Raw genomic sequence first — 26,836 nt, forward strand, 5'->3', positions numbered from 1 at the left:
AGGTTCAGTTTGTCAGTTTGTCAGACACGTAGGCCTATTGACACTACATGGACACTCTACTAGGCAATTTAATGTATGCTTCTATATTTTATGACACCAAAATTAAGAAGTATGCTATATCTTGATCGGGAAAACGTTTAGTTTATTTTTCTTTCATCCGATAATAGCCTGCTGCAAATTAACAGATAGAAGCACGGCAGGGCACGCCCCGAATGAAAATGAATGAATGGAACCTCGCTTCTCGCGTCAGTCAGGGAAAACACTGTTCACCAAGTCACGATGATCAGCTATCCAGCAGCAGTGTGTGTTGTTTAGCCTAGGCTGAGTGTAATCTTAGGTAATGTTATGTCATGTATGAGAACTAATATTGCCTGGCAATAGCCTACTACATTGAAATAGCGGCGGCCATATCTCCAGGCATTTTGGTGTTAAAGTTAACGTTAGTTTGCTTTGCATGTGAACATGATGTGACTTGCAATGTAGCCTATGACACGAAGCAGTAGCCTAACATTCCCTTGAACTAAAACTAGTATTACGAATAATTTAGATATTAAAATCATATAGCAAATTATAGCCTAATGACATACTACAATTATAGCCTTATGATATATTACAAAAAAAGTCGAGTCCTCGACGAGTCATCGCGAGTGCGAATGCACGAGTCCAAGTTCGAGTCATCAGTGCTCAAGTCCAAGTCAAGTCACGAGTCTCTAAATTTAGCTAATGACTCGGACTCGAGTTCGAGTCTCGGACTCGAGTACTACAACACTGCTGCATAGTTGCTGCTGACAAACTTGAGAAGGTAGTCTGGTGTAGGGACTGGTGCATAACTGTGTTTTCCTTGTTTCTAAGGCTTGATACTAGTTATGTTGTCCTTGTTTCTAAGGCTTGATACTATGTGTCCTTGTTTCTAAGGCTTGATACTAGTTATGTTGTCCTTGTTTCTAAGGCTTGATACTAGTTATGTGTCCTTGTTTCTAAGGCTTGATACTAGTTATGTTGTCCTTGATTCTAAGGCTTGATACTAGTTATGTTGTCCTTGTTTCTAAGGCTTGATACTAGTTATGTGTCCTTGTTTCTAAGTCTTGATACTAGTTATGTTGTCCTTGATTCTAAGGCTTGATACTAGTTATGTTGTCCTTGTTTCTAAGGCTTGATACTAGTTATGTGTCCTTGTTTCTAAGGCTTGATACTAGTTATGTATATAGTTATATATATATATATATATCTAACCTCCTCATGAGTTTTACATTTTGCTGCTCACTGTCCACCCTTCATGTTGGACACACTTTTCTCTCTCTCATTCTCTCTCACTCTCTTGCTCTCTCTCTCACACACACACACACACACACACACACACACACACATCTATGCACATTGACTCTCTCACAAACACATTCACAACCACCCAGCCACTCACACCCACACAAACACATATGCACACACTTAGGCCCCATTTACACAAAGCGAAGACGCAGATATTTCCCTGCGGTTTGGCCTCTCATTTACACGAAAACCCGTTTTTATCACAGAAAACCATTATTTCTAAAAACTCTGCCAAAGTGGAGATTTCTGATAACGCCGTTTATGTGTTGTCGTGTCAACTGGGAGAAATGGGGTTTTAGATTCTCAAACGTCACATTACGCTCCAGAAAATGCTTAACGTCATGTGAGCGCCCTATTTTTACAGTTTGTTTGGCTACTTATCATGGATACTGTTAAGGTGGTAACCATTTTTACGTTTGTGCAAACGCTTTTCGCCTGTTTGCATTTGCAAATACAGTTCAAACGAGAAATAGGAAGTGATTTGTTGCTGTTGTTGCTATTTTCGGGATTCTGATTGGCTAACGTGGGATTGAGCTTCTCCTTACACTGCCACCGACAGGTTTGACATACTCTTGACGGCATACTGTATACACGCGGAAACTGAAAACTGACAGGTGTGCACAATGTTATTTTTTAAAACAGAGAGTGAAATGTCCATTTATGAAAATAGCCGGCCATGTATAAACGTAGCCTTAACTTACAAATAAAGTTCACACCTTCACTGATACTGTCTCTCTCACAGTCTCTCTCTCTCTCTCTCTTACTCACACACACACCACCCTCACACACAGCCCACACACACATGTAAAATGTTTTTTCTCACACACACCATGTCTGTGATTATAGTACCAGTGTGTTATACGCAGTGTTGGGGAGTAACGGAATACATGTACCGGCGTTACGTATTCAGAATACAAATTATGAGTAACTGTATTCCTATACAGTTACAAGTTAAATAGTTGGTATTTAGAATACAGTTACATTGTTGAAATCAATGGATTACATGACGATACTTCTCTGTTTCATAAGTTTATTCACTCGCTAAATAAATTAAGGCAACTCCATTTCCCAGAAGCTCCTGAAAGCAATCTATGATTTCCATGTTTAAATCCAAGCCCGCCGTCTTGCACTAGCCTCAAAACGCAGCCAGCGCGCATTATGGACGCGTCATCGGAGACCCTGAAATGACTGTTTGCACAGCAAATTAGGAGTAAAGTAAGTGGAGGTAACTCCTGCTCCTCACTGATCGCGGTTCCATGGTGTCTGTTCAAAGGATATTTTCCCAAGTATTAATAGCTCAGGCTACTTCGGCCAATCGGTTACACAGTTTGCTAATCAATAAACAGAGCCTAGTTCACGTGTTGATTTAGACCTACAATTAAACCAATCTCTAAAATAGGCACTGCATTCTTAGCTTTTTATTCTAACTTAAAATAGCTTTATGGATTTTTTTTTTCTAATTAGATCTACATTTACGTTTTAAAATGAATTATATGGTGCAGCCTCTGAAGAATTATTCTTGCGAGTAGGCTAGCATATTTTAACGTGCGGTTTTTGATTGTCATTACGCAATCACGTTCATTTTGAGAGCACTGATATACAGTAGCCTAGATAGTGTTTACATTTACAGGTCATTTGCGTTCCACCTGTCATATGCGCCCCTCACTTGTACTGGGTTGATGCCACCGAAAAATCTCACAGGCACTAATATATTTTCTGGCTACGCCCTTAAAGTAGCCTATTTATTTAGTTTGTTTTAATTAGCCTAGTCGCCTGCTGTACAGTAGTTTTAGTGGTCACCTTGCTATTTTAAAGTTGTATCAGGTAGCTTAGTTGACTTTACATTCGCCTAACACTTCAGCCAGTTGGAACAGAAGAACACACCAGAATAGGCCTGTTTAGTAGGCCTAAGCAGGATTTGATGGCCGCATTCCTACACTTATAAAATGCAATTCAATGCGGAAGTAATCTAAGTATTCAGAATACGTTACTCAGATTGAGTAACGTAACGGAATACGTTACAGATTACATTTTTGGGCATGTATTCTGTATTCAGTAACGGAATACGTTTTGAAAGTAACCCTCCCAACACTGGTTATACGCAAACAAAACTTGACAAGCTGAGATCTGTTCTTTTCTGCCTTTATTTGTGTGTGTGTGTGTGCGCATGCGTGCATGCGTGCGTGTGTGTGAAAGAGAGAGGGAGTCCAATGCAGAGGGTGGACGGTGAGCAACAAAATGTAGAACTCATGAGGACAAAACTGAGTTCATATTTTTGTAAATATTCTATTACATCTTTTCATGGGACAACGACGACATCAATGACGATATCATGGAGCTGGTGGAGGTTAGAGACCTTGCGCTCCTCCACCTTCCATTTGAGGATGCCCCACAGATGCTCAAAAGGGTTTAGGTCTGGAGACATGCTTGGCCAGTCCATCACCTTTACCCCTTCAGCGAGGCAGTGGTCGTCTTGGAGGTGTGTTTGGGGTCGTTATCATTCTGGAATACTGCCCTGCGGCCGTTCCGAGGCAGTTTCAGAGGGAGGGGATCATGCTCTGCTTCAGTATGTCACAGTACATGTTGCCATTATTGGTTCCCTCAATGAACTGCAGCTCCCCAGTGCAGCACTCATGCAGCCCCAGATCATGACTCCCAGCACCATGCCTGACTAGGCAGGACACACGTGTCTTTGTACTCCTCACCTGGTTCCCTACCACACACGCTTGACACCATCTGAACCAAATAAGTTCATCTTGGTCTCATCAGACCACAGGATATGGTTCCAGTTATCCATGTCCTCAGTCTGCTTGTCTTCAGCAAACTGTTTGCGGGCTTTCTTGTGCATCACCTTCAGGCTTCCTTCTGGGACGACAGCCACGCAGACCAATTTGATGCAGCGTGCGGCGTATGGTCTGAGCACTGACAGGCTGACCCTCCACCCCTTCAACCTCTGCAGCAATGCTGGCAGCACTCATACGTCTATTTTCCAAAGACAACATCTGGATATGACGCTGAGCACGTGCACTCAACTTCTTTGGTCGACCATAGCGAGGCCTGTTCTGAGTGGAACCTGTCCTGTTAAACCGCTCTATGGTCTTGGCCACCGTGCTGCAGCTCAGTGTCAGGGTGTTGCCAATCTTATTATAGCCTAGCCATCTTTATGTAGAGCAACAATTATTGTTTTCAGAACCTCAGATCTCACATGGGACAACATCTCTTCAGTGTTGTCCCATGTTACCCACTATAACTAGTATCAAGCCTGAGAAACTGCCTCCGACTACAGGAGCTGCAGCACAGCACTCTCTGCGGGCATATCTCCAGACCAGAGGTTAGCTACTGCTACTGTACAAAGTCTATCACTGGATGCCCTTGAGTATGGATAGAAACAAGGAGAACATGGTTAACCACCAGTCCCTACACCAGATCCCATTGCACCAGACTACCTTCTCAAGTTTGTCAGTAGCAACTATGCAGGCTTCTGTGACACTCTCAGGTGCTGCTGTAAAAAGCAAGGAGTCAAGTGTATTTCTGCTGGTTGGAACCGTCATGGTAACTCTTGCCAGAACATCAACCAGTCAGAAGATAACAGGAGTGAGGGAGTGCAGGGGAGTTGGATGAGGTTTGTTACATTTTAAACAGATTAAGGAAGTTTTGTTTTGTAATTGTTCAATAATTTTTTTATGGACTTGGAGTCATTTTTACTCAAAACTAATGGCTGGGATAGATTCACCAACCCTAAAACACCCTAGATAGACATCTCAAAAGCTAATATTGGTAAAAAAAAATGTTTTCATTATTTTTGCCCAGACCCTCTGGGCATCCCAAACTTGATGGGCTCTCCAGGTGTTTCCCTGAGGATTTGGCCGGGGATACGTGTTACTAGACACCTATAGGAACACATAGTAAAAAAAGCTATTGGTAAGATTTTTTTTTGCAGATTGGTGAAAAAAAAGCCTAACTTTCCCTTTATACTCTAAACCACCTTCTGTAAATCAACTGTATACTACTGTCTGTTTACACTGCACTATAATTCTTGACTAATGCACCACTGCCTATACTTTTCTGCTTTTTTTGCACTTCTAGTTAGACGAAAACTGCATTTCGTTGTCTTTGTACTCTGCACAATGACAATAAGGTTGAATCTAATCTAATCTAATCTAATCTAGTCTATTTCATGTAAAATCCATAACGCTGATGATGATACAATGCCTTGTCTTCTTAGGATGTAAATGATTATATGAAATTTGAGGATTTGTCAGTATTCAGAGGAAAGAGGTATATTAAAAGTTATGCAAATTAATTCACTGATACTAATTTTATCCAAACTCTAAGGCATTTTGTTTACCATGAGTCCAACTGTCACATCCATAACGCTGAACTGCCCAGCAACAAAAAAGTTGGAATATTGGCACCATTGTGGAACAAAAGGCCATTAAAACTCGTTAATCAGTGTGCCAGCTCCCACCTACACACACCTCGACCTCAGACTGGTCAGTGTGCCAGCTCCCACCTACACACTATGGAAGCATATGAGTAGCTTTATTCAAATGAGAATGCAATCTGCAATATGCAATTCAAAATGACATTACATTATGCAATTGACAATTCATTATGTAATTTAATATTGCAATTTGCAATAATTTCCAACAAATTGTATTTTAATTTGCAAAGTGACAATGCAATCCTAAAATCAATTTGAATAATTTTGGTTAAAAAATAGAATAAACATGGATTGAATTGCATTCCATTTTGCCATAGTACTTCAGTCTCAAAATTCAAATGGCAATTCCTTTTGCATTTCAATTTTCAATATTCAGTTTAATCATTTAACTGTCAATTCGTTTTGCAATTTAATATTTAAAGTGCAATGTAGGATTGCATTTTTAAAACATATTTGGCAAAACTGTCAATGCCAGCTTGAAAAGATTTTGGATTATTTTGGGCAAAACGTTTTGCCATCGTTTTGAGGCATTTTATTCAAATGGAAAAGAAATAGCGCCCCCCGTGATTGCATTGCACTTTGGTCACGCTCTTTGTGTTGCAAAATTCAAATGGCCATTCAATATGCCAAACGCATTGCAATCTGTCAAGTCTCTCGTCAAGGCGGGAACTAGGCTACGTCACTTCCGTGTTTACGTCTTACCCAGTTAGTGCTTGCAATGAAGAAGTTTGCAGCTGCACTAAGGTCTCTGGCTGATTATGTAGAACACCACCGTGTCAACGAGTCTGACTCAACGGACAGATTACTGAAAATGGACGACAGAGTGGGCTATCTAGCCCTACTTGTCCGATTTGATGTCAACCTGGTCCGTTCAAAGATTTCTGAGGCCTTACAGCTAATGGGCGCTAGACGGTGGGGAGACCTTCTGTGGATACCACTGGAGGGAATAGAGGGTTACCTCTCCTATTAGGGAGATCGCGGAGCTCTTTGGAGTTCACAGGACAAGTAGGGCTAGATCGCCCACTCTGTCGTCCATTGTCGTTAGTTAGGCTAAAACTCACAGCCTTTCCTTGCCCTGCTCTCTCTCTCTCTCTCTCTCTCTCTCTCTCTCTCTCACACACACACACACACACACACACACACACAACGGAGACTCCCCTCCGTGGTCTGGCTAGCCTCATAAGCAAACTGGGGGGTGCGGTCGCTCCGGGCCCACGTTTGGCCAAATCTATCTCGCTGAATTGTTGTATACGATGGTTATTTGTAGGCTACTAATTGCTGGGGTGAGGGGATGCTACTAAAGATGCCGCTGGTTGGCAAAGTTATCAGCAGCAACATAAGAGCCTCGCAGTCACGGTTAACATTATTCATGAACTGTGACATGATATGTTTGCGCCGCCAACACCCCCCCCCCCCCCCCCCCCCCCCCCAAAAAAAAAAAAATGTGCCCCCTTGAAAATCGCAAATGCCCCCTCTGTTACTGTACTCTACAGCCGGGTCTGTCGGCCAGAGACTGCAAACTCCTCCATTGCAAACGCTAACTGGGTAAGAACAGAGAATGTCTAATAAGACATTAGCCCGTAGACGGGCTCTGGTAAGAAGACGTTAACACGGAAGTGACGTAGCCTAGTTCCCGCCTTGACGAGTGACTTGACAGATTGCAATGCGTTTGGCATATTGAATGGCCATTTGAATTTTGCAAAACAAAGAGCGTGACCAAAGTGCAATGCAATCACGGGGGGCGCTATTTCTTTTCCATTTGAATAAAATGCCTCAAAACGATGGCAAAACGTTTTGCCCAAAATAATCCAAAATCTTTTCAAGCTGGCTTTGACAGTTTTGCCAAATATGTTTTTAAAATGCAATCCTACATTGCACTTTAAATATTAAATTGCAAAACGAATTGACAGTTAAATGATGAAACTGAATATTGAAAATTGAAATGCAAAATGAATTGCCATTTGAATTTTGAGACTGAAGTACCATGGCAAAATGGAATGCAATTCAATCCATGTTTATTCTATTTTTTAACCAAAATTATTGGAATTGATTTTAGGATTTCATTGTCACTTTGCAGATTAAAATACAATTTGTTGGATATTATTGCAAATTGCAATATTAAATTGCATAATGAATTGTCAATTGCATAATGTAATGTCTTTTTGAATTGCATATTGCAGATTGCATTCTCATTTGAAAAAAGCTACTCATATGCTTCCATAACACACACCCCGACCTCAGACTGGTCAGTGTGCCAGCTCCCACCTACACACCCCGACCTCAGACTGGTCAGTGTGCCAGCTCCCACCTACACACCCCGACCTCAGACTGGTCAGTGTGCCAGCTCCCACCTACACACACCCCGACCTCAGACTGGTCAGTGTGCCAGCTCCCAACTACACACCCCGACCTCAGACTGGTCAGTGGTTGCCCTGTTAAAAAGCTCTTTCCTTCAGGGTCAGGACCGCCAAGGCCACCATGGCCAGGAACACTTTTATCGCTCAAACTTTAGGCCTACATGTTTGCACTGTATTATACATTTTGTTGCTGTTCACTAACTGATTCACCCAGTGGATTCAAACTCACATTTGACATGTAGCCTACAATAATTCAAAAACACAGTGCCTCCGCTACCACCACGCGCATCACACACTGTGCGTAGTGCACCAATTGGCGTCGGGGGCACCGACATTTAGCCAATAAATATGAGTAGCTTCACTTTAAACTGCTTTTTATTCTTCCGAACGTTTACAGTCAGTGTCGAAATGCAGCAACAGCATGTTACATGCAATGATGGGTCCTCTCAATCTCCTTTTAATTGCAAACAGAAAATGTCTAGATAGCATCATGTCATGCATGTCTTCAATTTCCAAAGCAATGAAGGCTGTTAATACCAACTTAATAGTATGCATATTATTGTTAATATTGTGCTATAATGTGGCACAAACAATGCTGGGGTTTGGTTGGGGGGATTCACCACAAAGCAGTTCTGCTTAGACATCCAAATGGCCAGCAGCGGCACTGTAAAAACACAACCATAATGGACAGCTGTTCTTAAGCACACGAAGAGCAGAGTTTTTATTTTTCAGTTTTAATTATTTTTGTACTGAGGACAGCTAATGCAAGGTTGGCCAAAAGGTGTGGGAACCCGAGCCCCATGTCCGATATGACAGATTGAGCATTCCTCTTCTCCCCCGTGTCCTACGTTACGCTTGGCCGAAGCCCTCAAAACATTTCTGAGGCGGCGGCTGCACCGCGGCTCGGGGCCAGTCGTGTGCTCATCTCCTCGGCCAAACCAAATCCTCTTTGGGTCTATCCTTGATAAAGTGAGCTATGTCAACTAGTTTTAAAAGAATAAAATCAATACGCATGCAAACGTTTTTTTTTTTGTACAAAAATGGCAGATGGAAGCTAGTCGAAATCCACGCCTTTTACGCTGCCATAATATCCCAAATGGTTAGCTCTGCTTGGAGACTCTAGGGTTACGCTTTAACGGACTGCGCAATGTTTTTCATTTCCTCCGCCTTAACAATCTTTGGTATCACGACTGTGCACGGTTACTGTTGTTGAGATGGCAACGAGAGAGAGAGAGAGAGAGAGAAAGAGAGATGCCCCGCCTTCGTGTATTAAAAGTTTCAACTTTTCTGTAACGTTTTCAACTCCTCTGGATTTAGTAAAATGACAACAGATATTGATGCTGCATGCGATCCCACTGAGACTGGAGATGAACATCGTAAGGTATGGTAGATTTGGGTGAATTTGGGCGAGGACTCTAATCTTTAAAATTAGGATCTGGTCGTTTTAACAAGTGGGTAGGCGAGCATGATCAAAAGTTTAATTTAAAGTGATTGAAGTTGTTTGATTCTGAAGTGATAATTCTGAGGTTCTTAGTTCTGCTGACAAGACAAGGCTATGGTGCAAGTTATTATCATACAATGTACCGTATTGTGGGCTCCAGCATGACGCCTATTGGAGCCATGCAAACCTAAAGGCTGTTGAAGATGTGGTCATCACTAGGCCTATGACTCTTTCTTCTCCAGGTTGCTCCTGGTATCCCTTTTTATAGAAAACTGTGTTATGCAGTTGGAGGAATGCCATATCAGATGACAGGCAATGCCAAAGGTTTCTTCATGCAGATATTCTTACTGGATGTTGTGCAGGTTGGTAAGATTGTCTAACATCATGTTGTCATTAGCCTACGCGTTATGGGGGTTGTGTTGGACTTTTATTTGCCAACAGGAAGCGGTGTATTACACAAAACTTCTGCCTTTCTAAACCTTACATTTGCACACTGTTACGTAAGGGATAAAGGCCGCCGAGGTGTCCTGTTATACGGAATTAATGGACAAGGGCGAGGGGCAAAAACTCCCCGACGCGCAGCGGAGGGGAGTTGCCTCCGCCCAAGTCCATTAATTCCGTATAACTGGACACACCTCGAAGGCCGTTATCCCGCTTATCACCCGGTTGCCACTGGAAACACGCGGTTCTGTTTAAAAAGAAGCTCACTAGTTCAGCTTGTTGTACAACTTTAGCATGGACAGTTAGCTTGTTTACAGTTGATTCCATTGTTGGGAAGCCTGCAACCAAAAGATTCTAGAGCGCTGCAACCCTCGTCCTACTACGGTTGTTATAGTTACCATTCATAAGCATTGATATGGAACGGTGTCCTGTTATTCAGAATTAAAGGCCACCCGCCAGCCAATCAGAAAAGAGTATTTCTTCTCTCCGGGTGATAATGAATATTATGTACATTCTGTACTTGCATGAAGGGCTTTACTGTGATGCTCCCGGTAAGATACAGATTTATGGCTTCTGTCAAAATAATTAGATAAAAGCAAATTAAAAATGACTTATCTGTGGGAGGACATTATCAATAAGTATCTGTGGGAGGACATTATCAATACGTATCTGTGGGAGGACATTATCAATTGCAGACTTTCACAAAGTTCATAAAGTCCCATGTGCTCTATGCTCGCCTAGTCTTCAGTTCAGTCCCATGTGCACTATGCTCACCTAGTTATCAGTCCCATGTGCACTATGCTCGCCTAGTTATCAGTCCCATGTGCACTATGCTCACCTAGTCTTCATGTGCACTATGCTCACCTAGTTATCAGTTCAGTCCCATGTGCACTATGCTCACCTACAGTAGTATTCAGTGCACATTACAGCGAGACGGGGCAGAGCAACTACAAACTGAGAAATGAGTGGAGGCTATAGCACAGAGAGTGGCACAGACACACTTCCACATGTAGATCTGTGACCTCTGTTACGTGAGCAGGAAGGGAGAGGGCGTTGTGGTTGACCACTCTGAGTAGAACTCTGTGTTCTTTTTGAAGTCTCCAGAGTAGACACTGTTATGCATATGAGCCTCTTATCACTTCACTGCGTCCCAAGCTCTCCATTGTCCACTATTGTCCATTACTGCCCTTAACTCAGTTTCACTTCCTCTCATGGACCAAGTCATTGTTTGTCTGTCATAGCACCATAAATAGCATCACATAAAAAAATGAATAAATAGCAACATATCACACAGCAACTGCTGCAAAGACAGTTATGTAGCTCTAGTGACTAGGTAGTTATTACTAGTTATTTAGCTCTAGGGACTAGGTAGTTATTAGCTCTAGTGACTAGGTAGTTATTACTAGTTATTAGCTCTAGTGACTAGGTAGTTATTATTATTGTGGGGCAGCCGTGGCCCACTGGTTAGCACTCTGGACTTGTAACCGGAGGGTTGCCGGTTCGAGCCCCGACCAGTGGGCTGCGGCTGAAGTGCCCTTGAGCACCTAACCCCTCACTGCTCCCCGAGTGCCGCCATTGTAGCAGGCAGCTCACTGCGTTGGGATTAGTGTGTGCTTCACCTCACTGTGTGTTCACTGTGTGCTGTTTGTGTTTCACTAATTCACTGATTGGGTTAAATGCAGAGACCAAATTTCCCTCACGGGATCAAAAAAGTATATATACTTATACTTATACTTATTAGCTCTAGTGACTAGTATCACTAGTTATTAGCTCTAGTGACTAGGTAGTTATGTAGCTCTAGTGACTAGGTAGTTATTAGCTCTAGTGACTAGGTAGTTATTACTAGTTATAGTGACTAGGTAGTTATTACTAGTTATTTAGCTCTAGTGACTAGGTAGTTATGTAGCTCTAGTGACTAGGTAGTTATTACTAGTTATTAGCTCTGACTAGGTAGTTATGTAGCTCTAGTGACTAGATAGTTATAGCTCTAGTGACTAGGTAGTTATTAGCTCTAGTGACTAAGTAGTTATTTAGCTCTAGTGACTAGGTAGTTAATAGCTCTAGTGACTAGGTAGTTATCACTAGTTATTTAGCTCTAGTGACCAGGTAGTTATTACTAGTTATTAGCTCTAATGACTAGGTAGTTATTAGCTCTAGTGACTAGTATCACTAGTTATTAGCTCTAGTGACTAGGTAGTTATGTAGCTCTAGTGACTAGGTAGTTATAGCTCTAGTGACTAGGTAGTTATTACTAGTTATTAGCTCTAGTGACTAGGTAGTTATTAGCTCTAGTGACTAGTTATTTAGCTCTAGTGACTAGGTAGTTATTAGCTCTAGTGACTAGTATCACTAGTTATTAGCTCTAGTGACTAGGTAGTTATGTAGCTCTAGTGACTTGGTAGTTATTAGCTCTAGTGACTAGGTAGTTATTACTAGTTATTAGCTCTGACTAGGTAGTTATGTAGCTCTAGTGACTAGATAGTTATAGCTCTAGTGACTAGGTAGTTATTAGCTCTAGTGACTAAGTAGTTATTTAGCTCTAGTGACTAGGTAGTTAATAGCTCTAGTGACTAGGTAGTTATCACTAGTTATTTAGCTCTAGTGACCAGGTAGTTATTACTAGTTATTAGCTCTAATGACTAGGTAGTTATTAGCTCTAGTGACTAGTATCACTAGTTATTAGCTCTAGTGACTAGGTAGTTATGTAGCTCTAGTGACTAGGTAGTTATAGCTCTAGTGACTAGGTAGTTATTACTAGTTATTAGCTCTAGTGACTAGGTAGTTATTAGCTCTAGTGACTAGTTATTTAGCTCTAGTGACTAGGTAGTTATTAGCTCTAGTGACTAGTATCACTAGTTATTAGCTCTAGTGACTAGGTAGTTATGTAGCTCTAGTGACTTGGTAGTTATTAGCTCTAGTGACTAGTATCACTAGTTATTAGCTCTAGTGACTAGGTAGTTATTACTAGTTATTAGCTCTAGTGACTAGGTAGTTATTAGCTCTAGTGACTAGGTAGTTATTAGCTCTAGTGACTAGTTATTTAGCTCTAGTGACTAGGTAGTTATTAGCTCTACCCAGATAGCAAAGGGGCGTTGAGGGGCGTTGAATCCACGTTTGCTTGAAGCGGCGGAGGTTGATTCAACGTGGATTCAACGCCCCTTTGCTATCTGGGTAGTGACTAGGTAGTTATTACTAGTTATTTAGCTCTAGTGACTAGGTAGTTATTACTAGTTATTAGCTCTAGTGACTAGGTAGTTATTAGCTCTTGTGACTAGTATCACTAGTTATTAGCTCTAGTGACTAGGTAGTTATTAGCTCTAGTGACTAGGTAGTTATCAGCTCTAGTGACTAGGTAGTTATTTTAGTTCTAGTGACTAGGTAGTTATCACTAGTTATGTAGCTCTAGTGACTAGGTAGTTATTACTAGTTATTTCACTAGATAGTTATTACTAGTTATTTAGCTCTAGTGACTAGGTAGTTATTAGCTCTAGTGACTAGGTAGTTATTACTAGTTATAGTGACTAGGTAGTTATTACTAGTTATTAGCTCTAGTGACTAGGTAATTATTAGCTCTAGTGACTAGTATCACTAGTTATTAGCTCTAGTGACTAGGTAGTTATTACTAGTTATTTAGCTCTAGTGACTAGGTAGTTATTACTAGTTATTTCACTAGATAGTTATTACTAGTTATTTAGCTCTAGTGACTAGGTAGTTATTAGCTCTAGTGACTAGGCAGTTATTACTAGTTATAGTGACTAGTTAGATATTACTAGTTATTAGCTCTAGTGACTAGGTAATTATTAGCTCTAGTGACTAGTATCACTAGTTATTAGCTCTAGTGACTAGGTAGTTATTACTAGTTATTAGCTCTAGTGACTAGGTAGTTATTAGCTCTAGTGACTAGGTAGTTATTACTAGTTATAGTGACTAGGTAGTTATTACTAGTTATTAGCTCTAGTGACTAGGTAATTATTAGCTCTAGTGACTAGTATCACTAGTTATTAGCTCTAGTGACTAGATAGTTATTACTAGTTATTTAGCTCTAGTGACTAGGTAGTTATTACTAGTTATTTCACTAGATAGTTATTACTAGTTATTTAGCTCTAGTGACTAGGTAGTTATTAGCTCTAGTGACTAGGTAGTTATTACTAGTTATAGTGACTAGGTAGATATTTCTAGTTATTAGCTCTAGTGACTAGGTAATTATTAGTTCTAGTGACTAGTATCACTAGTTATTAGCTCTAGTGACTAGGTAGTTATTACTAGTTATTAGCTCTAGTGACTAGGTAGTTATTAGCTCTAGTGACTAGGTAGTTATTACTAGTTATAGTGACTAGGTAGGTAGTTATTACTAGTTATTTAGCTCTAGTTCTTTACAGCCCCACAGCTTTAGTTACGAGTTGTTATAATATAATAATACTATATAAGGTTACTTCTGTACGTCATTTTATCTTTACGAACAGATGAACCCCTTCAATGTGTCTTTCATTCTGTTCCTCGGTCGGGCCTGGGATGCCATCACTGACCCCCTGGTGGGCTACGCCGTCAGCAAGAGCGGCCGGACACGTATCGGCAAGCTCATCCCATGGTGAGTAGAAATGACACAAATATTTGGACACATTAAAAATCTATGTGTAGTTTGGTTGTATTAAGCAATAACTTATTATTAATACAACAACATTGGGCTGATGGCAGGTTCTTATGATACGTGTTCACCCTGTTTCTGTGTCTTCAGGATTGTGTTCACCACACCTTTTGGGGTTCTGTCTTACGTCATGCTGTGGTTTACCCCTCAGGCCACCATGACTCCTGCCACAAGCTTCTGCTGGTATTTCCTCTGGTGTTGTCTGTTTGACACCTTCATGAGTGTAAGACCTGCCCCTCGTCATCACACACTTCACCCTGACGCCAATCTGTCCACTCACGCCAAACACAAATCTCAACGTGACTCTTACGCATTCTTCCACATATTAATTTCCTCCTTCTGCCAGAGAAGGCACTGAGTGTCTCCCCTCTGGAGTATTGCCATGGTAACAGAGCATGGTACACTGGTGCGCTATATTGCATATTGTTTTCCTTCCTTGTTGTGTCACCTTGGTTACAGGACGTCATCTCTCTGTCATGTTCTAGTGCTATCATGTTCCATACTCTTCACTCAACATGTTCCTTGGTGGAGGACAGAGAGATAGAGACTCTGCAACTGGATACCGTAAGAGGCCCTTATTTTTTAATTTTTTATTTGCAGTCAATGGGGCCTGACTTTGCCAAGTTTGGGTTTCTGTCTATGTCCGATAGTCAAGACCAGAAATGGCCTGGGGTGATAGCCAAGGGAATAAATATGTACTTCCTGCATCTGCTAACAGGAAGCCTTAATAAGGAAGTGATGGGCCATAAAATGGAATTTCAATTTGAGTATGCATATGTATGCAAATAAGTTTGTAAAACTGTTGCTTGGAATACCTTTTCCCATTAATGGATCTCTCTCTCTCTCTCTCCCTCTCTCTCTCTCCCTCCCTCCATCCCTCCCTCTCTCTCAGGGATGGGAATGGAGGTCTTTGCGACGCTGGCTGGCGCGGCCATTCAGGGTCAGATTGTTGGGGTGTACCATGCAAAGAGAGCCCAAGACTGCAGTATGCTGAACCAGAGTGATTCTCTGCGTCTAAACCACTCTTCCCCGTCCAACAATAACACTGTCTCGCCGCTCACAGACACCCTGCAGAACACAGTGAGCTGTTCAGTTGCCTCCGATGAAAATATGAACCTGACTAAAGTCCCTTTGGAAATGGCCATTTATATATTTGATATTTGGAAATTGGCCTAAATGATATCAAACAAAAAGCAATACTTTCATTTCAAATGCAAAATGTGGAGCAGCAGGTTGTTGTCTTGACACCAGGATGTCAGGGTTGCCACCTCTGCTCTGTAAGCAGACTCATCATCACTTTTGATACAGCTGATTATGGTGGTGTCATCAGAAAACTTAATGATGGTGTTTGAGGTGTGAGTTGCCATACAGTCATGAGAGCACAACGAATCAAACAGGGGGCTTAACACACATCCCTGCAGGTCACCAGTGCTGAGTGGTAGGAATGTGGCGTGAACGTTGCGTGTCTGTTGCGTGGCGGCTGCGTGGTGTTTTCTGTCTTCGTTCACCAGAAGCTGATGCAGCGCTGCGGCGGCCTCTCTGCCAATCACAACGTCTCTTTTTCTCACCTCATTACAACGTCTCTTTTTCTCACCTCATTTTTTTCTTCGCTGTTTTGAATGGAATCGCTTCCAACGCGCATCCAACGCGCTTGCGTGTGGCGTGACAAATAGGCGTGAGTGCTATTCCTAGCATGCTCGTGTTTTCGGCGCGGCTCGAGCTGTGCCTGTCACGCAGGCGGTGTGCAAGCTCTAACCTGTTACCATGGGAGCCGAAATAAAAAGGACACGCCACGCAGCTGACACGCTCACGCCAATCACCCGGTGTGAAACGGGCCTTAGAGTGGACGAGATGATGTTTCCCAGCCGTAGCACCTGTGTCCTGTCAGTCAGGAAGTCAAGGATCCAACTGCACAGAGAGGGACTGATGTTCAGGTCTCTCAGTTTGGCCTATAGGCAAACTGGAGTGGATCTAATGCAGAAGACAGGGAGGATGTAATACGATCTTTAACTAACCACTGAAAGCACTTCATAACAGAAGTGGGAGCCACAGGGTGGTAATCGTTAAGGCAGCTCACTGTTGATTTCTCAGGGACTGGAATGATGGTGGACTTCTTGAAACTTGTGGGGATAACAGATTGAAGATGGAAGATCGTGTTTTCAGCCATGCTACAGATCTTCCCCTATGTGTGTGTGGGTGCAAGAGAGGAAGATAGGAGTAGGCTTACTGATGGATCGTCAGATTATAATTGGGAAAGATTCTTTTAGTGACCTTGTAGCCTACAACAGCTGAGCACTTTGCATTTTCTCTGAGTCCAGTGTACACATAGGTTCTGTTTTGGTTCAAGCACAATACATAGAGTTATTTTTATCACTCGGTAGTTGTCATTAAAAGTGTGCGCCATTAGTGGTAGAACTGCAGAGTCATCTTAGAACGTACAATGTGTGAGTTCCATTGTGGTGTAAACAAGAAGTTCCTCTTTTGGCTTACTCAAATGCCACCTCCTTGTCAATTCACACCCAAGCATAGCCTAGATAGAGGAAGCACAAGACCTAATGAGCCGTGTGTGAACCCACTGATGAACCATGTGATGTGTCAACCCACTGGGCACATTGAGCCATAGACAACAACTAAAACAGTTCCCTTGTTCTCAATGATTATACTCAATAATTACTAACATCTCAAGTTTTACTGATATTAAAAATACAATAATAGAGTCTTTTAGCTGATGGCAGTAGAATAATCACAAATATTACAGCTTTAATAATAAGACTTTAATATTCTCATGGTGAATACTTTATGTGTACATAGACTTGTCTTCTCTCCATTTTGTCCCTAGAGGAGGGCCTACGTGGTTGCCGCTGTGATCTTGGCTGCGCTGTACTTTGTGTGTTGTGTGGTGCTGTTCCTGGGAGTCAAAGAGCAGCTGGGTGAGTCCAGGGCCGACATGCATGTCCGATTATTTACTTGATCTCATTGGAAACGGTCATTAGGTCGAGGAGAGAATTCATAAAGACTTGGGAAGAGACAACCTCACCGCTAACAGAATCTGACCTATGGCCTATGCTAAAGCAGCGGTGGATGTTATGGCCGTGGGTCTTTAAATGTTGCTGCTGCATTGAGGGAGAGCTCTTGCCTAAGCAGGGAGAGTTAGAGAATTGGACTAGTTCTTATCACGGCAGCTGCTTAAATACTGTCATTTCACTCTTTTGGGAATATGAATATCAAACTCTCCATCGTCCGCCCCAGCCGCTTGGTTTAAAACTACAGTGTGACATTTACTGTCACATGTCATGAATGCAAGTCAGAATGGTAGTCTGCCACAAGGACAGTAGCACATGCAGAAACTTTGCATGCAGTCAAATGCGTGCAATACGTTGCATTACACTTGTTTTCCTACAGTGATGCCTAATAGTTCCCACACGCTGCGTTTCTTAAACGTATCACAACACGTTGCATTTAGCGCTTTTCTCGACACTCAAAGCGCTTCACAGGGAAGCAGCTAAACAATCCAGTCTCAATCCCAATGCTTTTATGAATCATGTTGTTTTGAGAGGCCAAAAAGGTTTGGTCATATTTTACTATGTTCTTGTTTTGGCACTGACGGCTGACCAAACTCTTATATATAATATATTTATATATATTGTTATATATTGTTCTTGTTTTGGCACTGACGGCTCACCAAACTCGTATATATAAGTATATATATTAGGGCTGTCAATCGATTAAAAAAAATAATCGAATTAATTACATACTCTGTGATTAATTAATCTAAATTAATCGCATATATGATTTTTGCTGTGAAAGTATTTTAAATATTTAAATTCAAATCAATCATTGAATAATCAGCATTAGTGACATTAAAGTTCAAAAACTCTTTTATTATTATGACCGCCGCGCAGCGAAGCGGCGGTCATATAGGTTTAGTCAGATTTTTTTTTTTTTTTTTTTCTTTTTCTTTTTCGCATGCCCAAATTTCCGTCAATGAGTCCCGGGACACTGAAAGACCGGGGTAGACGAAACTTGGTGGGCATGTAACCCCACATGGATAGCATGGAACCATCGTTTTTCGTTTTGATCTGTAGCCCCCCCGCTGGACTGGACCCCCCGAAAGGAGGGTAGGGCAGACACAGTTTTCTGTGAATATCTCGAGAACCGTAGGGTTTAGGAGGACCATTTTTTTTTTGTATGTTGATCTCAAGGGGCCATGTCAACCCATTCCATAACCACTCATTTCATGTATAGCGCCACCTAGTTAAACACAAAAAAGTAAAAATGAGGTGTTGTAATTGAAGGTATCTGTGACCTAACATAGTCAAAACTGCACGAAATTGGAAGTGTATGATCATTATGACACCCTCTGTATGCACGCCAAATTTTGCGGAATTCCGTTTATGGGGGGCCACACAATAAATTAATTTATGTTACTATACACCAACTGGCCTGTAGGTGGCCGGAGACAGTTTTCTGTGAATATCTCGAGAACCGTAGGGCCTAGGAGGTCCACCTTTTTTATGTATGTTGGTCTTAACGGGGCATGTCAACCCATCCCATTACCACTTATTTCATGTATAGCGCCACCTAGTTAAAAATTAAAAAGCAAAAAATTAGGTGTTTTCATCACAATATCTCTGGCTGACAAGGTCAAAACTGCACGAAATTAAAAGTGTAGGATCATTATGACACCCTCCGAATGCATGCCACGTTTTGTGTACTTTCGTTCATGGGGGGCCTTACAATAAAATAATTTATGTGTACATTTAGTGACGTACACCAACAATGATTCCCGGGACACTGAAAGACCGGGGTACACAAAACTTGGTGGGCATGTAACCCCACATGGATAGCATGGAACCATCGTTTTTCGTTTTGATCTGTAGCCCCCCCGCTGGACTGGACCCCCCGAAAGGAGGGTAGGGCAGACACAGTTTTCTGTGAATATCTCGAGAACCGTAGGGTTTAGGAGGACCATTTTTTTTTTGTATGTTGATCTCAAGGGGCCATGTCAACCCATTCCATAACCACTCATTTCATGTATAGCGCCACCTAGTTAAACACAAAAAAGTAAAAATTAGGTGTTGTAATTGAAGGTATCTGTGACCTAACATAGTCAAAACTGCACGAAATTGGAAGTGTATGATCATTATGACACCCTCTGTATGCACGCCAAATTTTGCGGAATTCCGTTTATGGGGGGCCACACAATAAATTAATTTATGTTACTATACACCAACTGGCCTGTAGGTGGCCGGAGACAGTTTTCTGTGAATATCTCGAGAACCGTAGGGCCTAGGAGGTCCACCTTTTTTATGTATGTTGGTCTTAACGGGGCATGTCAACCCATCCCATTACCACTTATTTCATGTATAGCGCCACCTAGTTAAAAATTAAAAAGCAAAAAATTAGGTGTTTTCATCACAATATCTCTGGCTGACAAGGTCAAAACTGCACGAAATTAAAAGTGTAGGATCATTATGACACCCTCCGAATGCATGCCACGTTTTGTGTACTTTCGTTCATGGGGGGCCTTACAATAAAATAATTTATGTGTACATTTAGTGACGTACACCAACAATGATTCCCGGGACACTGAAAGACCGGGGTACACAAAACTTGGTGGGCATGTAACCCCACATGGATAGCATGGAACCGTCGCTTTTCGTTTTGATCTGTAGCCCCCCCGCTGGACTGGACCCCCGAAAGGAGGGTAGGGCAGACACAGTTCTCTGTGAATATCTTGAGAACTGTAGGGACTAGGATGACCATTTTTTTTCCGTATGTTTGCCTCCAGGGGTCATGTTAACCCATTTCATGTACACACATGTGCACAAACAGATACACACACACACACATACATTCACAGTAATCATACGTATGACACATACTCACACAGTAGACATATGTACGCTTGCAAAGGCACATACGCAGGCACACACACAAGCGCACGCACACACACACACGCACACGCACGCACGCACACACACACACACACACACACACACACACACACACAACATAAACATGAACATGCACACATGCACACAATTCAAGAATTTCTCAGAATTATGAACAGGCAAGATGGAGGTGGGGTTGTATAAAATGAATTTTACATGTGAAATCTATGAACTAATCATGTTTTGGTACTTGTTGTTTAGCAGATATCAGTGAGAATTGAGTACGTGTGGATAATGCAATTTAGTGAGACAGTTAGAATCATATAGGCCTTTCAGCGTGATTTATTTTTGTGGAAAAAATGTGCTGGACTGGGCGGCGGTCATATTTTGTACCGCTCTGCGGTACATCTAGTTATTTTAATAATGGGCATAAAAATCTATGTTATGACCTAATATGCTGAGGAAATAAATTCAAAAGTACTTCGGGAAGAAGGTTTTTTATCACATACATTGCAGAGGACTTTATTTTAATCAACACTTTACCAATACCATCAAGCCGTTTTTGAAAAGTAAATGTTCCAATCAATGATCTAGGCAGCACATTTTCTTCTCTCTCCTTTATTTTACAGTCTAATGGTTACTGACTACAACGGCTCAGGGTCAAAGGTCATACAAGACGATTAATCTGCGTTATTTTTTTTAATCAGTTATTTTTTCTCAAATTAATTAATCGAAATTAATCAGTTATTTTGACAGCCCTAATATATATATATATTGTTATATATTTTTCTTGTTTTGGCACTGACGGCTGACCAAACTCTTATATATAAGTATATATATATATATATATATATATATATATATATATATTGTTATATATTGTTTTTGTTTTGGCACTGACGGCTGACCAAACTCTTGGTGTGGGCAGCTCCGCTGAGTAAACTGGACCGCATGCAGGTGCCGTACCTGACCGGGATGAGGATGGTGTGGGGACACACACCCTACGTCTGGCTGGTCTTCGGCTTCCTCTTCTCCTCTCTGGCTTTCCAGGTCAGAGGCATCATGCTCGTCTGTGTGTGTGTGTGTGTGTGTTGTATGCCTGTGTATGGGGTGTGTGTGTGTGTGTGTGTTGTATGCCTGTGTGTGTGTGTGTGTGTGTGTGTGTGTGTTGTATGCCTGTGTGTGTGTGTGTGTGTGTGTGTGTGTTGTATGCCTGTGTGTGTGTGTGTGTGTGTGTTGTATGCCTGTGTATGGGTGTGTTATAGGGCAGTGTTTCTCAAACTATGGGCCGCAGCCCGGTGCCGATGAGGAGACTCCTGCCCGGTGCTTCTGTTACTCTGGTCATTTGCTGCGTGGTGCTTTTGTTACTCTGGTCATTTGCTGCGCAGTTGATCAAGGAACCGCGGACGGACAGGAAAAAGAAAACAATCGTTTTCGCAATCAGGAGGAAGTACTTGCTAATTTGGTGTCATCAAACATAGAGGCACACAATTAAGTGGTAGGATAGTGGTATGAGCGCTCATTCAATGCATGTGTGTGAGTGTCTTTGCGATACAAACTGAAACCGCTTCAACCCGTTGGAGTGAGGTAACAACATTTAATAGAACGAAGTTGATTCTTGCAACTATAGACAGATTTGAATATAACTGGATAATACACTGTCTAGCATTGAGTATTGTATAGTCAGATTTGAATATAACGTGGCCAAAAGCTATTGTAGCCTAATTATTCTTCCTGTTTAATACATCTCCAGATCAGTGATCTGCTCTGTCGTTTACCATACACAGAAACTGGTATTGTGTTTCCTGAATCCTCACAATCAAACATTTAAATGAAATCTCATCAATAAGCATGTAAATACTTTCTCCATTTGCCTACCAGTGTAGTCAAGTCAAGTCACATTTATTTATATAGCACACTTAAAGGCAATGTGCTCACAGAAATAAAATTAATATAGTGATTAAAACAAAAATATAAGTGACAAAAATAAATGAAAATACAAAAAATAATAGTAATGATAATGATTAACTAATTATGATAAAAGAAGATACGTTTATTAAAACTACTACTACTATAGGCCCAGATCAAAATGTACAGTAAACTTAAATATGGCAGTTCATATTTTGCTGAAAAGAAATATAAATCAGATAAATAAACAAACAAGGGGAGAATTAATGGACATCAAAGGCCAAAGAAAATAGATAGAAAGAAAAAAGCCACTGATGGTGGGATAGGACTTAATTTCTATAAGGAGGGTATTCCACACATGTGGTGCAATGGTTAGAGCTCCAGACTGTCATGCTGCCGACCTGGGTTCATTCCCCAGGTTGGCCAATGACAAAAATGGCTTACTAAATTTTTCTTGAATTTCCCCTTGGGGATCAATAAAGTATCTATCTATCTATCTATATATATATCTTCCAGAATCAAGGGGTAGCAACAGAAAAAGCCCTATCACATGTTGTTTTTAGGATTGCATAATGTTGCTTGCATGAGGGAAACATCCCAAAACAATGGCACTCATAAACTGCTCTTTGTTTTGGGAAGTATTTCTCATGCAAGCATCATGCAAACATGCTGAGTAAAGCAATGAAAATCTTGTAATTATATTTTACTTTATTAGTAAAGCAGTCCTCTGAGTCTGATGTGAAACTATTGTAATAGTCCCATGTTGCTAGTGAAAATAAATCAGCGAGAAAAAAATATTTTTTACAGTGTTGTGCGTGCAAATATGGCACTATGGATGTGCATACCATACACCATCTGATGACAATCGATGTATTTGATGTTATAGGCTAGACACTAAAAATGACCGCAGCCTAGATTACGATATCGCTCATAAATGCGGAAGTAATTGTGTTTTAATAGAGGCGGTCTTGTGCGTCTCCACGTTTCACGATTGGCCAACATCATCCCAACACCGAGAACGCGCACAGATCTGAGCTGAAAGCCTAATTTGACAAATATATCACATAACTGCTATCGTAATATCACTTAACAGTTATACATATACCCCTGTCAAGGCTTTGTGTAGCCTCGATATGTGTAGATAGCCTAGATATGTCTAACGTGCTTGGTAGTCATAAGGAAGATCAATGTGATGGCAGAGCAAGTTAATGTGTTTCTGTGAGTGAACTGTTGGTAGCAGCCTTATGCTAAATCCCCAAAACAAAGAATGTCAATAGCAGGGGCTGTGGCATAATCAAGATGAATGCATTATTGATGAATAATGAATGCATTATTGGCGTCTATCTGTTTTTGATGTGCAGCTGTCTCAGGGCAACCTGGCCCTCTTCTGCACCCATGCTGCCGGGATGGGCAAGTACTTCCAGCACCTCGTACTCATCCTCCTGGTGAGTGGTCTGTTTTGCTGTGATGTCAGTTACTCATCCTCCTGGTGAGTGGTCTGTTTTGCTGTGATGTCAGTTACTCATCCTCCTGATGAGTGGTCTGTTTTGCTGTGATGTCAGTTACTCATCCTCCTGGTCACTGGCGCCTTAATGCAGGGGCTTACCTGGGCTTCAGCCCAGGGGCCTCGACCAATGAGGGGCCTCCTAATAATAATTATTATTATCAATAATAATAAACGGCCGTGTCCGTATTCGCGACATCAGTCATTAGCCTACTCTGGAGCTAGCCTAAATAATTGAGCACATCGCACAATGACAATGACATCCTTGCAGAGGCCCCCTTTGTCTTCTCTTCTAAAGTGTAACAAAATGTAACAAACTTAATAAATCCCAACGGGTGTGTAGAGGAGCTAGAGGAGAGGCTGAAACTGACTGACAAACTGACTGACTGATAACGTGGATAGGATTGAAGCAACGATAATGACGTTGATTCCTGTAACTGTCCATGAAAATATAAGTTAGCAGGTAAATATTGTAGCAAATACCTGGCAATGAAACGGCTTTAAAAACATGTATTTCACTTGTCTCACTGGAGTGAACGCACATGGGCTGTTGCGTAAAGAAATTAATTAGTGATCTACATCTCCATTCATCAAAAGCTAAGTTTGTGCTAACCCATTCGTTATGTTTTCTCCATTGTTAACGTGAGATATGTCTCCATGTAGGGTAGCCTAGTGATAATGCATAAGGTAGGCCTAGCCAATATTCACGTCACATGAGCCAGCTGCTTGTTCTGTAGGCTAAAAGTATTTCTGTCCCAAACTGCGTTTAAAAAATGGTGTGTTATGTAGACAGAATTTCAAAAAAACCCTCCTGGGGAACCCCCCGACACGACAAACACATGCACGTCTGAAAGCTTGAAACGTCCATATGTGTAACCCATCATTTAACTTAGCCTGCTACAGCCAGTGTTGTAAAAGTGAAACGCTTGTTTTCGTAATGATAATAATAATGATCTCAATAATGATAGGCTACACTGCATGTTAGGCTTTATTAACTAAAAGCGCACGTTATGTAAGTAGGCGGGTCAGATCGCAGGCCGGGTATCATTTAATCATAATTAATATTTGCGGTTGGGGGGGTGGGTGGGGGGACATGTAGCCCAGGGGCCTCAGGTGGTATTAAGGCGCCCCTGCTCCTGGTGAGTGCTCTGTTTTGCTGTGATGTCAGTTACTCATCCTCCTGGTGAGTGGTCTGTTTTGCTGTGATGTCAGTTACTCATCCTCCTGGTGAGTGGTCTGTTTTGCTGTGATGTCAGTGGCAGGCGCTGGATCAGGGCACATATTGGTGTTGTGGTGTAAAGTCCAGTATGTTTGAGTTGTGTGAAGATAATGATGGACAAGACAGCTGAACAGACGTCATTCTCACTGGCTTTTCACTGTGTACTTCTGTAAAAACAGCTTGCGATTAGATCATATTAGATTCAACTTTACTGTCATTGTGCAGAGTACAAGTACAAAGCGAACGAAATGCAGTTTGCGTCTAAACCAGAAGTGCAAAAAATGCAGAAAAGTGCAATGTGATGTAATATATAAAGTATAGACAGGTGGTGCATAGACAGGTCAAGAAATATAGTGTAGTGTAGACAGTAGTATACAGTTGATTTACAGAAGGAGGTTTAGAGTAATATAAATTAAATATAAATATGTGCAGTGTGCATGCAAAACACAGCTAAACAGACCAGAGAAATCCATGTTTCAGTGGTTTCCAGAAATGCTAGTCATAGCTGCCTTAATCCCTGTCTGGGAAATCATTCAGCTGGATTTGAGACACATACCAACAGCAAGTCTCTGTTAATATCACCATTGCATGGTGGATAGTTTGACAGCTGCACGGCAGTTTATTGTGAAAATGCAAAACAACTCACTGATATGTTCTGGCAGCAAGTAAATCAATGACAGCATGCATGTTCAACATCTATATTAGATCTTAATGTGCTCTCACACTGCTTCCAGACCAATATCTATATGAGATCTTAATGCCAATATCTATATGAGATCTTAATGCTTCCAGACCAATATCTATATTAGATCTTAATGCTTCCAGACCAATATCTATATTAGATCTTATTGGTTCCAGACCAATATCTATATGAGATCTATAATGCTTCCAGACCAACATCTATATTAGATCTTAATGCTTCCAGACCAACATATATATTAGATCTTAATGCTTCCAGACCAATATCTACATGAGATCTTAATGCTTCCAGACCAACATATATATTAGATCTTAATGCTTCCAGACCAATATCTACATGAGATCTTAATGCTTCCAGACCAAATTATATATATTAGATCTTAATGCTTCCAGACCAATATCTACATGAGATCTTAATGCTTCCAGACCAATATCTATATTAGATCTTAATGCTTCCAGACCAATATCTACATGAGATCGTAATGCTCTTCCTGCTTCCAGACCAATATCTACATGAGATCTTAATACTCTTCCTGCTTCCAGACCTCAGCCACGTTGGCCATCCCTCTGTGGCAGTTGGTGCTGGTGAGAGTTGGCAAGAAGACAACCATATTCATCGGCCTATCTGTGAGTCTGCCCTCCCAATTCAGTGATGTAAAAGAGTACAGGCCCTATTCAGGACTCCAGCATCACTCTGGGTCTTAGCGGCTCACTGACGTTGGTGTGGGCTGAGAGGTGCAGGGACAGCAATGAAAACGATCCCTTTGTTAAGAACATTGGTGTGGGAATATTCAGATTAGTTTTAAATCATCATCTGGCCAGGGGAGGCCCTGGCCTCCATTGTGTGTCATTGTAATTGCTAGGACTCCATTAGGACGTTTGTTTCAGGGTTGTGGTTCTGGAATGTTTGTTAAGGAAGCAAATGAGAGAGAAAACTGGGGTGGTACTGGGAAATGAC

At 41.4% G+C, this 26,836-nt stretch overlaps 1 protein-coding gene across 1 annotated transcript in view; it reads left to right on the top strand.

Annotated features, from left to right (window-relative positions):
• Positions 1-9,096: 9,096 nt before the first annotated feature.
• Positions 9,097-26,836, top strand: part of LOC143115108 (sodium-dependent lysophosphatidylcholine symporter 1-like) — a 55,258-nt gene continuing 37,518 nt past the window's right edge. Inside the window, exons 1-10 of the mRNA XM_076276985.1 lie at positions 9,097-9,508; positions 9,811-9,930; positions 14,473-14,597; positions 14,745-14,877; positions 15,140-15,218; positions 15,547-15,734; positions 17,494-17,584; positions 21,477-21,598; positions 23,818-23,901; positions 26,422-26,505. Of these exons, the coding sequence (XP_076133100.1) occupies positions 9,449-9,508; positions 9,811-9,930; positions 14,473-14,597; positions 14,745-14,877; positions 15,140-15,218; positions 15,547-15,734; positions 17,494-17,584; positions 21,477-21,598; positions 23,818-23,901; positions 26,422-26,505 (1,086 nt within the window). The 5' untranslated portion in view covers positions 9,097-9,448. The remainder of the gene's footprint in view (positions 9,509-9,810; positions 9,931-14,472; positions 14,598-14,744; positions 14,878-15,139; positions 15,219-15,546; positions 15,735-17,493; positions 17,585-21,476; positions 21,599-23,817; positions 23,902-26,421; positions 26,506-26,836) is intronic.

The sequence above is a fragment of the Alosa pseudoharengus genome, unplaced genomic scaffold (genome assembly GCF_046254945.1).
Source record: "Alosa pseudoharengus isolate Yale_2024_CS ecotype anadromous, Long Island Sound unplaced genomic scaffold, YU_APseudo_1.1 YU_APseudo_1.1_scf_9, whole genome shotgun sequence".
NCBI lineage: Eukaryota > Metazoa > Chordata > Actinopteri > Clupeiformes > Clupeidae > Alosa > Alosa pseudoharengus.